The sequence below is a fragment of the Gopherus evgoodei genome, chromosome 21 (genome assembly GCF_007399415.2).
Source record: "Gopherus evgoodei ecotype Sinaloan lineage chromosome 21, rGopEvg1_v1.p, whole genome shotgun sequence".
NCBI classification, from domain to species: domain Eukaryota; kingdom Metazoa; phylum Chordata; order Testudines; family Testudinidae; genus Gopherus; species Gopherus evgoodei.
In genome coordinates, this window is record NC_044342.1 from 2839006 (window position 1) to 2853915 (window position 14910).

At 44.3% G+C, this 14910-nt stretch overlaps 1 protein-coding gene across 1 annotated transcript; it reads right to left on the minus strand.

The window, feature by feature from the left end:
- Positions 1-3224: 3224 nt before the first annotated feature.
- LOC115637816 (olfactory receptor 10AG1-like) lies at positions 3225-3812 on the minus strand. Its single transcript, XM_030539438.1, has one exon. The coding sequence runs from the start codon at positions 3810-3812 to the stop codon at positions 3225-3227; it is 588 nt and encodes a 195-aa protein (XP_030395298.1).
- Positions 3813-14910: the final 11098 nt, after the last annotated feature.

Sequence of the window (14910 nt, forward strand, 5' to 3'; positions counted from 1 at the left end):
ATAGGTGTAAAACAGAATGAAACTCATCTGCAATCCATGTGCCCATTGCACATAAAGTGCAGTGTATTCCTCCCTCGTGTCTGAGTCACAGATGCAAGAATAAATATATGAAATCTTCCATCTACTAATTAATCCACAAACAAAGGTAACTGGATAATCCAGACCTCAGACAGGTGAGCCCCTTCTAACTGGGAAGAGTCAATCGTGGTGGAACTTTAGTAGCTCTCTGATCTGTCACTAGCCCCACTAAGGAACTGAAGCTATCTTCTCCATTGTATCTTGGATTTATGGCAGAAGGCAGGATGAAGTGTGTCTCTGATTCCTTTGGGAGCCAATCCCTGATGTTTCCCCATCTGAACAACCCAATACTCATTATGGGTCAGAAATTCATTAACATTTTACTTCCCACACGGCTGACACAACTACATAAAGTTCAACAAGTCATCTGAGTTTACATTATTTTATTTATTGATGTATGTTTAAATGATGTAACTTTAGCTGCATTATAGGTCTGGCAATAGCAACACAGGTAGTAGTCTGGTTAACACTTCCCACTCCAACTTCTGTTTGCAATTGCTTAGACATTTGCCAAAATTCTCTGCCTTGGCCTCTGCCTTGGCTCCATTTTTCAGCTGTTTCCAAGAAGCAGGGTGGTAACAAATGGGTGGAAATTTATCACCTTTGAAAATTACCTAGGACCGACATTTGAACAACTCTAATACTTCAAAGGATTCAAGTAGGAAATTGAAATCTGAGATGGTCTAGAACTCAGAAGTGACCATAAACATGTGTCTTGATTTGGCTGAGTTCTAAGCCATGGAAAATCACCGTTTATATTAGCTCAACCAATTTCATTTAACCTTAGTCACTTACTGTCCTTAAGATTCCAACTGGGGTTTATCAGAGGAAGCTAAGAGAGTAAAATACGCTCAACCCTTTGAAAATATCAACTCCCAACCATGCTCTTAGGCCAGTGGTACCCAAACTGTGGAGCATGTGTAGAGGTATGTTCGGGGGTCATGGTGGGGCACAGGCCAGACCCCATAGAGGGCGAGGAGGGAGCAGCACCCAGCCCCACTCCACCCCCAGCTCTGCTTCAGCCCTACCCCCTGCCTCGGCCTCAACCACAGTCCCACCCTGGTCCTGGTCCCAGTTGCCAGCCCTCACCATGGCCCAGTCACGGCTCCACTTCCAGACCTATCCCCATCCTCATCTCTGGCCCTGGCTCCAGACCTGCCCCCAGCTGCAGCCCCAGACTCAGCCCCATTACACCTGTCCATGCTTCCCCCACCCCCGAGGAGCTATGGCCCTGGCTTCTGTGGGAGGGATGACCCTGAAAAGTTTGGGAACCATTGTAGTAGGCCACACTGATCTTCCTGCATTGTTCTGAAGCAGACACACAGTACCCAGAAGATAAAACAAATGACCATCTGCACCCTTTCCTTCACCGGATTACTCTTTGGCCCAGGGAAAGATGCACTAGATTGGGAGCCAGGACCCTATTCTTACTCCCCTGAATGACTGGTATTAGGAAATCTGTGCACTCCAAACACCTTATTAGCAAGCAAGATCTCAGACCTCTATCCCCAATGAGTGACAAGTATCAGCCACTCCATTTCATAGGTGACATTTTATGGAAGTGAATGGAACAGCACTGATTTACAGCATGTGGTGATCTGGTCCAGAGAACTCCAGAATGGACAGTGAGTGGAATGGAGATCTGTAGTGGATACTGATGAGGAGACCTTGTTAGAGCAGGCTGAAAATTTCCTGACAGACCCGTGTTGCTGATTCAACAGATCTGATGTGCTCCATGGGAAGAGGTGGATTCTGTCCCAGCTTTAGATGTAACCAGGCCAGGAAGCAGACTGGCTAACTTGCCTACCATTCAGCCAGCCTACAATTGGAAGGCCAGCTGCCAAGGTCACAGGCAGCCTGCTGGTCACTCAGTGTTACTGGCTCCACTGTAGCCCACTTGCTGGGCAGACTCCCTGAGCAGGTGACTCCCTGAGCATCCATAACCTCGACTCCTTGAGCAACTAATGCTTCGGAAGCTAGCTCATTGAACAGGCAGCTTCCCATCTCCCTGGGCAGCCCAGAAAGTCAAGCGGCCCCATAAGCCTATGAACAATTTTCAAGGTTTCACATTTTGTCCCTGGGATGTCGATTTGGGATTAAAATTTGTTCCAACACCCACAGGAAGGAAATTCGGTTTTCCAAGCAGCTCTATGTCCTGCTCTTGTTCATTGCAAAAGCTTGAAAGTGTGTAGCCGATGGTGCACAAACCTAACAGAAGAGAAAGGATGGTCTAGTGGCCTCAGGCCAAGGAAAATTGGCTTCTAGCCCTGCTTCTGCTACAGATTTCTGAAGGAATGTTTGGAGAGTCACTTCCATCAGGACATTTGTGGGCGGCCACTAACTTGATAGGCCTGCAGTGCAATTTTCAGAAGTGTTGAGTGCTCACAACAGCAGCAAAGGTCACTGGGAGAGCCCAGCCCACCTCAGAAATCATGCCCAAGGAGTCTCAATTCAGTTACTAAGAAAGCCAAAACCAATAGGCACTTCTGCCAATTGTGCCCCCAGCAGTGTGCGTATTAGACAAGTCACATTCTCTGAGGACTAGAGGTCACTGGAGATCTTTCAATGAAAGTTTTTCTTTCCCCCAGTGGAAAATTTCAATTTGTTGAAATGGAAATTCTGGAGGGAAAATTTTGGTTTTGATGAATGTTTCATTGGTCTAGAATGGGAGCTGAACTGAAGAAGAGAGCCCACTCCAAGAGTAGACTGGGGTTAGGACACTAATCTGAAGAGTTTGGGGTCAGTCTACCAATCATATTGGTGGGAGCTGTTCCACTTTGTATAAATAATTCTATATTTAAAGCTCTACAGAGCTGGAGGCTATAGCTTGGTGCTTCGGAGGATGTGCGTGAGCTGAGTTCGAATCCCTGCTCTCCCTGTTTTGACCCGGGGAACCCAGAACTGAGCCCCTGCTGGCTTTGGAGGAGAGGGTGGGGCCTTGCAGCAGACCATGGGAGGGACCACAGTCTGGGTTAGGGGACGATTAGCCTCCCCTGGCCTATTACACCTGCTGTCCATGGCTCTAATGACCCGGCTATACTGGGGTGGGTGAGTGGGTCTTGCTCTTGTTCTTTGTGAAAAAATTTAGTAGGCCTTAGATTCATCCTGAGGAAGAACAGGCTGAAAAATCTGTTTCCCACTCAGCACTAGCGAGGAACTATTTTGTTCCACATATTTCTCTTCAGGGCCCTGTGGATATCCCTGTTCCTCAGGCTGTAGATAAAAGGGTTCAACATGGCATGCAAAACAGTGTAAAACAGGGAGATAAGTTTACTGCCATCTGGAAATTCACTGGATCTGGGTTGTAAATAAAGGAGGATGCCAGAACCATAGAATAAAGCCACAATGATGAGGTGGGAGGAACAGGTGGGGAAGGTTTTCCTCTTGCCCTCAGCTGATGGCATCATGAGAATGATGGCAATGATCCAGATGTAGGACAACAGGATCAGGGCAAAGGGCACCATTCCAAAGAAAGAGACCATGATGTAAGTCAAGGTTTCATTCATGGAGGTGTCAGCACAGGCCAGCAGCAGCAGAGGGGCTGGGTCACAGAAGAAATGGTTGATCTCTCTGGAGCTACAGAAGGGTAAGATGAATATCAAACTGGTCTTCGCTACCTGGGCTGGGATGCCGATAGCCCAGGAAGTGGCTGCCAGCAGGACACACACCTTCTTGTTCATTATCATGGTATAACACAGGGGGCTGCATATTGCCACGTTGTGATCATAGGCCATGATGTCCAGAAGGGAAAATTCAGTGCTCCCAAGCAAAGGAAGAAGCCCATTTGCATGGCACAGCCAGCAAAGGAGATGTGTTTATCCCCTGAGATGAGGCTCACCAGCATTTTGGGGACAGTGACCGAGGTGTAACAGACTTCTAAGGTAGACAAATTAGAGAGGAAAAAGTACATGGAGATGTGAAGGGCAGGATCCACCAAAGTTACAAGGATAATGAGGAGGTTTCCCAGTGACCAGATAAATGGCTAACAGTGCCACAAAGAGTAAAACCTGCCGCTCTGGAGAAACAGAAAATACCAGGAGAAGAAACTCAGTCACCACTGTTCGATTCAAGTTCATCAATTCTTCATAAGTGTTCAACTGGAAGACAAACAGAGACAGGTATTACATGGTGTATCCACCATCTCCAGGCCTTCTATCAACCAAGATTGGATGCCTTTCTTCGAAGGTCTGTGGCTCTAGGGAAGCCCAGCAACCACACAGGCCTGCAAACGGGGTTCTATTCCCTTCTACAGAAAATGCCAAAAATGGTGGCTTTCATTTGGAATGAAACCCAATTTCAAAAGACTGAAATCTTTCATGAAACAGAATCACTTTTCTCCCTCAACTCAACTCATAACTAGAGCTGGCCAAAGTATTCATTCTGAATCGCAGTGACTACAAGTGGGCTTGAATGAAGAGGAAATAAAGGACTATGCATCAGACTCTATCCTTTTGGTCAATGATACCTTAGTCACCAATGAGCGCCATTGATTTCAAAAGAGAGAATCTGTTACCTTTTCTCTCAGGCTGGGATTTTCAAAGAACCCTAAGAGATTTATGCTTCTTAATTTCAATTAGATTTATGCACTTGAAAATTCCAGTCTCACTGCTGATTTCAATACGACCATTCAAGCAGTGAGGCACTAACTCAACATGTATAAGAATGTTGATCTGTGAGATCAAGATTACTTGAGAAAAAATCCCATTCACTTGGATCATGATTTTCTTGAGTCTAATAGTGGAAAGTCATAAATATTTCACACGGAATGTATTCACTCTCCACTCCTCAGGCCCTGATTTCATAATCAGATTCATGTGGATTAACCTGTAGTCCATGTGTGAGAACTGAAATCAATGTTTTCTCCCTTTCTCCTATGTTTTAGCTGACTTCTCTATTTAGATTAAAAATTCTTTGGAACAGAAACTTTCTTTTATTCTATGTTTATCCAGTACCTAGCCCTATAGGGCCCATTCTTGGTTGGCCCTGTAGCAGGGTGGACCCGTGCTCCTGATCTGAAGGGTTAAAAACAGCCTTGGGAAGTGGCTGTGGCTGAAGAAAGCTGCCTTTAGGCTGGGCTGATTGGCGAAGTGGCTGCAGCTGGGGCCAAGCCCCAAACTGAGCAACGGGCCCTCATAAGAAGGCCAGGGGAGCTGGAAGCAGTCAGTCTCTATCTAACTGTAGAGGGAGATGGGCCTGGCTGCCGGGAACTAGAGACAAAGTACCTCAAGGGAGCAGGGCTGAGGACAGGCTGAGGAGCGGGGGAGCTCTAGCCTAGAAAGCCCCAGGCTGTGGCCTAGCATTAGGCGAAAAGGTATTGGGGGTAGCAGAGGGCAGCCCAGGGATAGGCAAAGGCAGCAGGTCCAAACCCCTTTGCCTATGATGAGTGGCTGATACTGCAGTCTGCCCCTGTGAACAGGGGCTAGGTCAAGACTGGGCAGTAGCCTATACTGAGGCAAAGTGGGGACAGAGGGTAGAGGTCCCCCGGGAAGGGGAAACCCTCAGAAAAAGGGGTGACTGCTTGGGGGCAGCACTCCATGTAAAAGGGCACTGGGTCCAGGGAGGGACACGGGGCCAGAGGACAAGTGCATCACTGACCTGCAGAGGGCACTCTGGGCTGGGACTGAGCTAATTCCCAGAAGTCACCAGCAGGAGGCGCCGCGGGGGTGAGTCTGCCCCTACAAGGCCCTAGGGAGTAGCGTAATGAACATGGTAACTACTACTAAGAAGAATGTTACTCTGCATGGGCATAAAGGAACATCTGCATGAATCTTGTTTCAGAAGCAAGTTACAGCTTCAGTTAGATGCTTGATTGATGGAAATCATCATGAAACAAATGACCAGTTAATTAATAATGGTTGTCACAGTTCAGGGCGAGCAGCACCTCTGACCTCTCTCAGCCTCTCCCTGAAAGCAACCTGTTCTGGTGACAGGTCTCTTGCCTTCACCTCTCTGGGGTGGAATCCTGCAGTTCTCCCACTATCAGACAAGGGTACAGCCCGTTGGGTACCAACTGTGTTTGCTCCACAGGCCCAGCTGGATTTGGCTGCCCTGCAAGGCTTCCCTTTGGGATCTGGGACTAGTGGTGAATTGAGTGACCACAAAACAGCCTTTTCAAAACAAAGTATCATTTAATCTCAACAGCAGGAATAAAAGCATAACAATTAAACAACAGAAGGCCTATATGTACCTATCTTACTTAAAGTTTATCCAAACACCCATGCTTCTAGGACTGGGATTCAGTCTGCTATCCCCTTCTTCCTCTGTCTGTCTCTGCCAAGCTCCAAGCCTCTGGTTTTCATCAACTGCAAAGTTGTTTGATTCAGTTTTCCCGTTTGAATCTCTCCCCCCGACCTCCATATCAAGCTGGAGGTTCGGACTCAGTCACAGGTAAACATCAAAGCGATTGACACCTAAATTGTCCTGATAAGTATTGGTGAATGGTGCAATCTGAAAATTATACCTTTCTTCCTGCTTATCTGTGGTCCACTTGTTTGAGAGTTAACCTCTTTGTAACAATATAGCAACCAACACCAATACAAAGAAACAAACAGATGAATGGAGAATTTTCATAACATAATACAGATAACTTCCACTTCCCTCACAATGATAATAATATTATTTACCACTAGAAACTTTGGCAAATATCAACAATGGAAATTTTTACCTTTATATATAAAAGAAATGAAAAAAAAATACGAAGCTTTTATTGAATTGAAAATAAGAAATTAACAATTGCAGCAATCAAACACATAGAATTTGCCCATTTTTTTAATGTAATGATTAATGATTAACTAGATAGCTAGGTAGTCATTATGTCTTAGGGAATTTTCTTTTTCATGCTTTTTCTCCTCATTTTTTGTACAGAAAATAAAAACCAAACAAATATTATAATTTTCATCCTTTTAAATAATTTTTCATTAATTATCCAGAACACGGCAGCCTATAATAGGAATACTACAATACTTTTGGCTACTGCTATTAACAAAGTATTTAATCCTAACTCCTAGTACTGTATGGTTAACTTCCCAGGCCTCCCTTTCACCTTTGCCATGTTAGTGATGTTTATATGTATCATGACCACAGCAGTCTCTGGAATCTCTCTAGTCTGGTGACTAGAGCTGGGTGAAAGTTTTCCAACATAACAGTTTTCCATCAAAAAAGGATGATTCAAGTAAATAAAAAAAAAGAATGTATCAATGTTGTTGTATTTTGACTGAAACATATAAAAATGTTTAATATAATATAATCATTGAAATGATAAAGTCAAAATAAAGGGCTTCAAACTTTAAAAAATGAAACATATTGACCTGATTGAAATGAAATGTTTTGGTAAGGTTGTTTCAATATTTCCAACTTGAGGGGATTTTGGCATGTTGGTTTCATGGGAAATTTCAGAAATATGAGCAACAAAGAGTCCTGTGGCACCTTATAGACTAACAGACGTATTGCAGCATGAGCTTTCGTGGGTGAATACCCACTTTGCGGATACATGAGTTTTTCTTCTAGTTCTGGATGAATGAAAGTTTCAAAATGTAGAATTTCCCGTGGAATAGAAAATCCAAGGTTTGACTTGCTCTGCTGTCAATTTAATAACAGTCTGCACGCAGAGCCATCCTCCATTTCAAATTAAACAAGCCATGTCAGCAATAGGTAGCATTTTCTGTACGTTTATCTGGAGCCAGATCAAAAACATTCCCAAGGAAGTGTGGGTTACAATACATATGTTTATCCAAAGGTCCAGGCCCCCTTCTTGGTTATTCACAGCACAAGAAGTAATAGTGCTAGCACTGTAGCATATAGAGGCCTCAATCACCGATCACTTCCCTGTTGTGCTGGGCGGTTCATATACATGTAGTAAAGAGACAGCAGCTGCCCAATGAACTTAGAGGCAGGAAGAAATAGGTGGACAAGAAAAGAAAAGAAAAGTTCAGCAACAATGGGTAAAGATAGGAAGAGGTCTGCATCTCCCTCACCCTTTTCCTTTGCAACCCCTCCCAGATACACCAGGTCTTTCACCAGCTAACACACACTAGCTTTATGGGAAAACATAAAATATTCCCAGCCTGTAATTATCTCCTATTCCTTTCTTCCAACTCCAGGATGGACCTACATCTACACGGACCACACTACACACCCCTCATCAGATCCCTACCCCAATAATTCCACTTCTTTCCAAGCCCCCTTTATTCCCTTCTCTCACTAGCACCTTTGCACCTTTGCCCAGGCTGCCAGGCTGAGATTTTGAAAGCTGCCTAACAGTTTGGGCACCTCGTTCCCATTACACTTCACTGGAATGGTACCCAAAGCCATGAGCTGCCTTCCCCGAACCAGTTCTGCACAAACATCTCTCTCCACCTTCATCTCAGTCTTCAGAAAAATGCCTTATTCTAGAATCCCTCTAGTATTACTTCCAGTCAAAGAAAGAAAGCAAGCAAGCAACAAGCAAGAAAGAAATTAGGATGCCTGTGCTACTAGCCAAGCAATGCTCATTGCCCAGTTGTGTGTGTTCTGTCCCACTCCATCCATCCATTGCCTGTTGTTATCTCCCCAGCATTTTGTCTTGCCATGATCAGCTGAGTCAATAGGCTCTTAAAAACAAAGACCATGTCTTTACTTCTATTGTAAAGCACACTGCATTCCCACCTAGTTCTCAATACACAGCTTAAAGAACAATGTAAGACAATGTCATTATTAGTTCTCTAATAAAATCAAGCAAGTCTCTCACCTGCCTTGAGAACAAAGGGCCATTTCTTCAGTAGCTCATCAGGCAGATATAAGTATGAGCAAAATGATGTGTCTAGGGATACGAAACCTTACGTGTGGTTTCACTGATCTCCACAAACAACTGCAGCCTCCCCAGAGCATTGTCCACCTTGAAAACCAGTGTGAATAGCAAGGATTCATGAAGTTTAACATAACCAGCTAATGTTTCAGCACTCAAGTGAGTAACTCTTCCTCTAGCAGTTAGTCCCAGAGTTCTCCTGCTATCCTGAGCAATGATCACACATTGCCCAAAAGAATAAGGTTTGCAGGATTAGGTCCTTAAGGGAATGTCTATATCATAGATGGGAACTAGCTTGGTTCCAGCTAGGGCACTAAAAGTAGCAGTGTGGACATTGCAGAGATGCAGGGGGTGAGCTGTGTTTGAGAGCCAGATCTGCTGCCTGAGATGCAATGTCTACATTGCTAGTTTTCACTTATCTGTGGCTAGTGCAAGTCTGTATGCTCAGGCTGGGGGACTCACATCCACCTGCAGTGTAGACCTAGCCCTAAGGGTCTTCTTCAATTCACCGCGTTGTCCACTGAGTTTTGCTGGCAAAAGTAGCCTCCTCCTGAAGGCCTTACTCACACAGCTAGTAGATACTCATGCAAGAGCTCATAGCAAAGCCAGCATGGTCACTAGAGTGAGTCATGGTTGTTCATGTAAGGATGGCAGGATCAGGCCCAAAGAGTGAAGAATTGGGCCCAGTCAATTACACAGAATGAATTTGGAGCTGAATCCTGGTTATGAAGCCAGCAGGAGCTGTGTGTGCTCATCACCTCTCAGGAATGGGCGAACAAAGATTATGTTGAGTCCATGCATAAACTACTCCCTGAATTAATGTAATCTGAAGCTCTGCACTGGGCCAATTTGTCACCCACAAAGGGCCACATTAAATAGTTTGAAAACTGTGTGATTCATGCAAGACATTTGTATCTAAGTGGTAAAGTTACCATGGGCTGTGAGTGCCAGCACTTGGGAAACAGTGTGTCCTCAGTCTTTTAAAATCTTCCAGTCCAGACTGGCTGACTTTCAAATATACGTTATTGGGATCAGGACAGGGGTAACCGGGTGAAATTATCCATCCTCTAGCTTGCCTGCATATATATACCTGCCCCTGGAGATTTCCACTACATGCATCTGACGAAGTGGGTATTCACCCACGAAAGCTGATGCTCCAAAACGTCTGTTAGTCTATAAGGTGCCACAGGACTCTTTGCTGCTATCCATCCTTTGCTATTCAAGAGATCAGGCTAGCTGATCTAATGGGTCTTTCTGGCCATCAAATCTATTAATCTATTAAAAAAATCAAGAATAACTAAAATCTTTGGCTATTATTTCCAAAAGTTGTTTCCAGATTTGGGCCTAAATTCCAGCATTGCTGACCACTCCCAGATCATACTAAAGCCAACGGGAGCTGAACATTCTCAGAAGTTCCAAAAATAATTTAAGCTCAATGGCCAAAATCATACAGCCTGTCCACTAATTTGGGGTGCCTCCATTTTTGGTGCCCAGTTTGTGAGAATGGAGACCTGGGTTTTCTGATCTCCTGAGCACTCTGAACTTGCATGGATTTCTGTTGGGGTTGTAAGTGCACAGCAATTTTGAAGAGAAAGACCAGATTGGTTGATGTTAAATTGAAGCACCAAAAGTTAGTGGCTATTTAACAAAATTTGGCTTGCAAAGACCCATCACCTGCAGGATCCAACTTTTGGTAGAATCAGATCTTTAGCAAAATGTCCTTGTGTTGTTACTTAGGACCCTAGTACTTTCTTCATCCTTACTTTTGTCATGTGAGTTGTACCATTGGAGCCAATCATAGAACCATAGGGTTAGAATGGACCACAACCCTTTCCAAGATGCTGAATTTATTGTGTCTAAACCATCCAAGACAGATGGCTATCCAGCCTCCTTTTGAAAACCTTCAGTGAAGGAGCTTCCACAACTTCTGGAGGTGTCTGTTCTATTGTCCTATGAATAATGATCTGCAAAATCCATAGATTAATAGATTTCAAAGGCAGAAGGGACCACTGTGGTCATCTGGTCTGAACTTCCGCATAACACATGGCAGAGAATCCACCCAGTGTTTCCTGCTTCTAGCCCAGCAAATTAGAAATGAATTTGAATGCATCATTCAGAAAGGCATCTGTTCTTTGTATAGGCTGGGATTTTGAAAATTCCTGAGGGACTGGGTTGCCTAACTAATTTAGATTCCAAGACTCCAAGATATGAAGTATGCAGCTCTTCTCTTGTCGAGTCCTTGCTCAGGAAAATAGTTCTATTGGATATGGTTCTGTAACCAGGACTGAATTAAGGCAGGATCCAGGGAGCAGCCCTTAGGCTGAAAGTTTGCCCCTGGACCCACAGAACTAAGGAGGTTGCCTACTTCCAGAGAGTATTGGAATCTGCTGTGGGGACAACGTTGGCAGACCACTGAGCCAGTGGTATCATAAGCACTTTGCTGAGTTGGTGGCCCTATGGCTGGATTGAATCCAGGCCTTACTCCACCTCATCCCATCAGTGAATTTGCTTTCTGAGGCCTGTTCTTTATGGCCTCAATTCAGCAAAGTATCTAAACGTGTGCCTAGTTTTTAAGGATGTTTGTTGTTCTATGGAACTCTTGGAATTCTCTTGTGCTTAAAGTTAAGCATGTCCTCAAGTACTTTGTGGAATTGTAGTATAAACTGCTCAGACGCTGAGGGAACTTTTACCCTGAACACTTAGGCACTTACAGGGTGAGGCAACAGCCATGCAGGGGTTTTGTGGATCATGGTGGAGCCTAAAACTGGGCCTTAAGTGCTGAAAGCTGGGGTTTAGGTGCCTAAATACCTTTGTGGCTCTGTGCCCCAGACCTCACTTACTACTGCGTTGTCACTCAGTGAACACTGTGGTGGGTTCCTTAGATTGTCAGCCATGGGCAGTAGGCATAATAGGTCAGAGGAGGCTCTGCCACCCTTAGTGCTGCCACAGCCACACCTACCGGACCCTACTTTCTGGGTTTGGTGCAACATTTTTGTTTTATTATGCCTCATTCAGGTTCTGGGGCATCTGAGGAGGCACATACCACCTCCTCATCTGCCCCAGAACCTGCATAGGGCATATCAAAAGCATCTTCTAACACATGCTTTGTCTTTTCCCTGGGAGGGTTGGGTCCTGGTAGGGGAGGCATTGCAAGGCTTTTGCCAGCCCAAGGTTCCTGGTGGGAGGTGGGTGCTCAGAGCTTCTGCCAGCCTGGGACTCCTCCGGCTGAGGCGGGGAATGCTCAGGACTTGGGCCAACCTGGGGCTCCTCCAGCCAAGATGGGGGGTACTCAGGGCTTTGGCCAGCCTGGGTCCCATGTGGCTGGGGGAGGTGAGGTGCTTGTGGCTCCGGCCATGGGGGGCAGGTCCTTTTGTTCTATGACAGGGCCTCTGTGCATTATGGCAACAATAATACTGTTGCCTTTTCCGACCCAAGCAGCTAGTCATAGTTCGGGACCCTAGGGGAGTTCCCAGCTGGAAGCAGAAGCCAATGGAGGATGATGTTCACTCAAATGCAGTCTTGTTTATTTACAAGGGATGTACCAAGTCCTGCTTCTCCAAGCACATGAGGAGCTAGTAACAAAAGGAGCAGTTCCTCAGCTCATGGCCCCAAGCCTCTCTATCCAACAGATCCACAATCTCTCCTCAGATTTTGTCAGAGTTTCATTGTGTTCACAGGCTACTGCTTGGCTTTGTTGCCTCTACTTCTCTATCTGTTCTTGTCTGGTCTCATTTTCTGTGTATTCTCTCACAGACCTGGTCACAATACCCATAGAATCTTGAATACCCATGTGGTGCTACTTTCTGTGCAGAGTTTGTTGGCCTCTTGTCTCTTACAACTACCTTAAATGAAGGGCCCATTGACACATCCATTTGAATGAGGTTTTACTCAACCTGTAACAAGTTTTCACCCAGCTCATAGCAATATAGTAAGAGTAACCATACTTAGCAGGGTTGCTGTATTGCTGGATGTATCATTTTGACAGATGTAAAATGAAGCCCTCTCATTAATATGCTCAGTAATGGACTAAATACAAACATATAAAAGATTCTTTTTTAATGCTGGTCCCCCAGGGCATGTACTTAATTAAAAAATGCTTGTAATGCACAACATTGTAATGATTCCCTTTAGAAGAGATTTTCACAAGATCACTCAGGGGAGGTTCCTATCTCCTATAAAGAGAATAGGAAAAGGGTAACATCATTTCTGATGCTGCTTTTCCAGAATGACACAGGTTCTGGCCAGTGGACTGGTCTCCTTCCAACCAAACTCTGGACCACTTGAAAACAGACTTGATGAACTGAAGACAAAGATGAATTGACAAGATCCCATCAGCTGCTATCTGCTTCATGACCCAAATAACGATAATAATCCTACATTCCTGGTGCAGGAGAAAGGTAACATTTATGGTATAAGAAACTACAATAATTTCCTTCTCCATTCAGGCTTCCACGGTGCACTGTAAATGCATAGTGAGACAGAGGACAAAATGTTCAAAAGTACCTAAGTCCCTTGATCAGGAGGTTACTAAATTAATAAGGTGCTTTTGAAAATTGGACTTAGGAGCTTTAAAACATTTTAGCCATAACCCCTTACCACTCTATAGGTGATGGGATGGATCACATGATGATTGCCTTTCTGTTCATTCCCTCTGAAGCACCTGGCATTGGCCACCATCAGAAGACAGGATACTGGGCTAGATGGACCTTTTGGTCTGACCCAGTATGGCCTTTCTTATGTTCTTAGCCATATATGCAAAAAAACCCAAAAACAATTGGATAAGGCCAAGATTTTCAGACTTGACTCGTGTTTTTGTAAGCTTCTTTTTTTCAGTGCCCAATAGCAGACGTTTTAAAGGGGCTTGATTTTCAGAAAGTGCTGAGCGCCCACCTTCTGAAAATCACTAGTCACTTGCTACTTGGCATAAATTATTCAGTGAAGAACAACAACATTTGCTGAAGAATTTTTGTGATCAAAGAGCATCTAACCAGCTCTGTTTGTAACTGTGGTAGTTGCGTTTGCTGTACATCATTGAGAAGTCTTTTTCCAGTTTTCTGCTCTGTATGGTTCTTTCAGAGAGCAGTTTAGCTAAGAACTGTAGTATGGTTCTGTGCATAGTCTTTAAAGAAGCATGGATGCCAGTGATAGAAAAAAAAACTGCTGGACTATTATTTGTCAAATAAATATTTGCCAGGATTTTAAAGGGCCCAATTTGAGACACTTTAAAAGAGCCTGATTTCCAGAAAGAGGTGAGAACGTATTTTACATCTAAACAGTGAGACCTGGTCTATTGTAGCTTTGTATCTATGCATGTGATAGGCAGAAAGAAGCAGAAAACGAGAGAGGCAGGGGTTAGCATAGCCTTGGGATAAAAGCAAGAGACAGAGCTACTTTTGGGCACAGGACCCAATGGAAAGGCAGACCTGGATTGCTGAATGAGAAAAGTGCCCTTTTCACATTCTTTGTAAATAAACAGGATTCCCTACAAATATCTCTGATTTTTATCACAGATCTGTGCTACCTGTGCCAGCCAAGGGACAATGGTATTTAAATTTATTTCCCCATGTTAACTGCTGAAGAATCCCTGTCCCACTGGTGCTAAAGATTTCCCTCTGTTGGGATGTGACCATATGCCCAGTGAAGACCCTTCACATTGTAAACTGTCCAGGGAAAGGACTTGGTTCATTGCTGTGTCTTGTACTTAATAAATAACAAAAGTGAGGCATAGAATGGTTAAGAGACATACTCAAGGTCACCAGTAAGTCAGAGGCAAAAGCCAAAATCAAGATTTTTATAGGAGAAGTCTATCCTGGCACACAGTCGCATGCTTTTAACTTGATATAGTGCTACCTCTCATCAGTTATTATCCACTGTGTCCCGAATGCTCAGGGTTCACAGCAAAGTTTGGGCCTGGAGTTGGTCCACAATTTGCTGAATGACCAATTTTCCTCTCAGTTTGCTGATTCAACAAAATGTAAATGTTTCATGGGAACATACCAATTTTGGCACATTTTTTATGACAAATAAGTGAGATATTTTATTTCTGTTAA

Bases quoted from the DNA above. Each gene is read 5' to 3' on its own strand.
- LOC115637816 (XM_030539438.1), bottom strand. From the start codon at position 3,812: ATGGCCTATGATCACAACGTGGCAATATGCAGCCCCCTGTGTTATACC.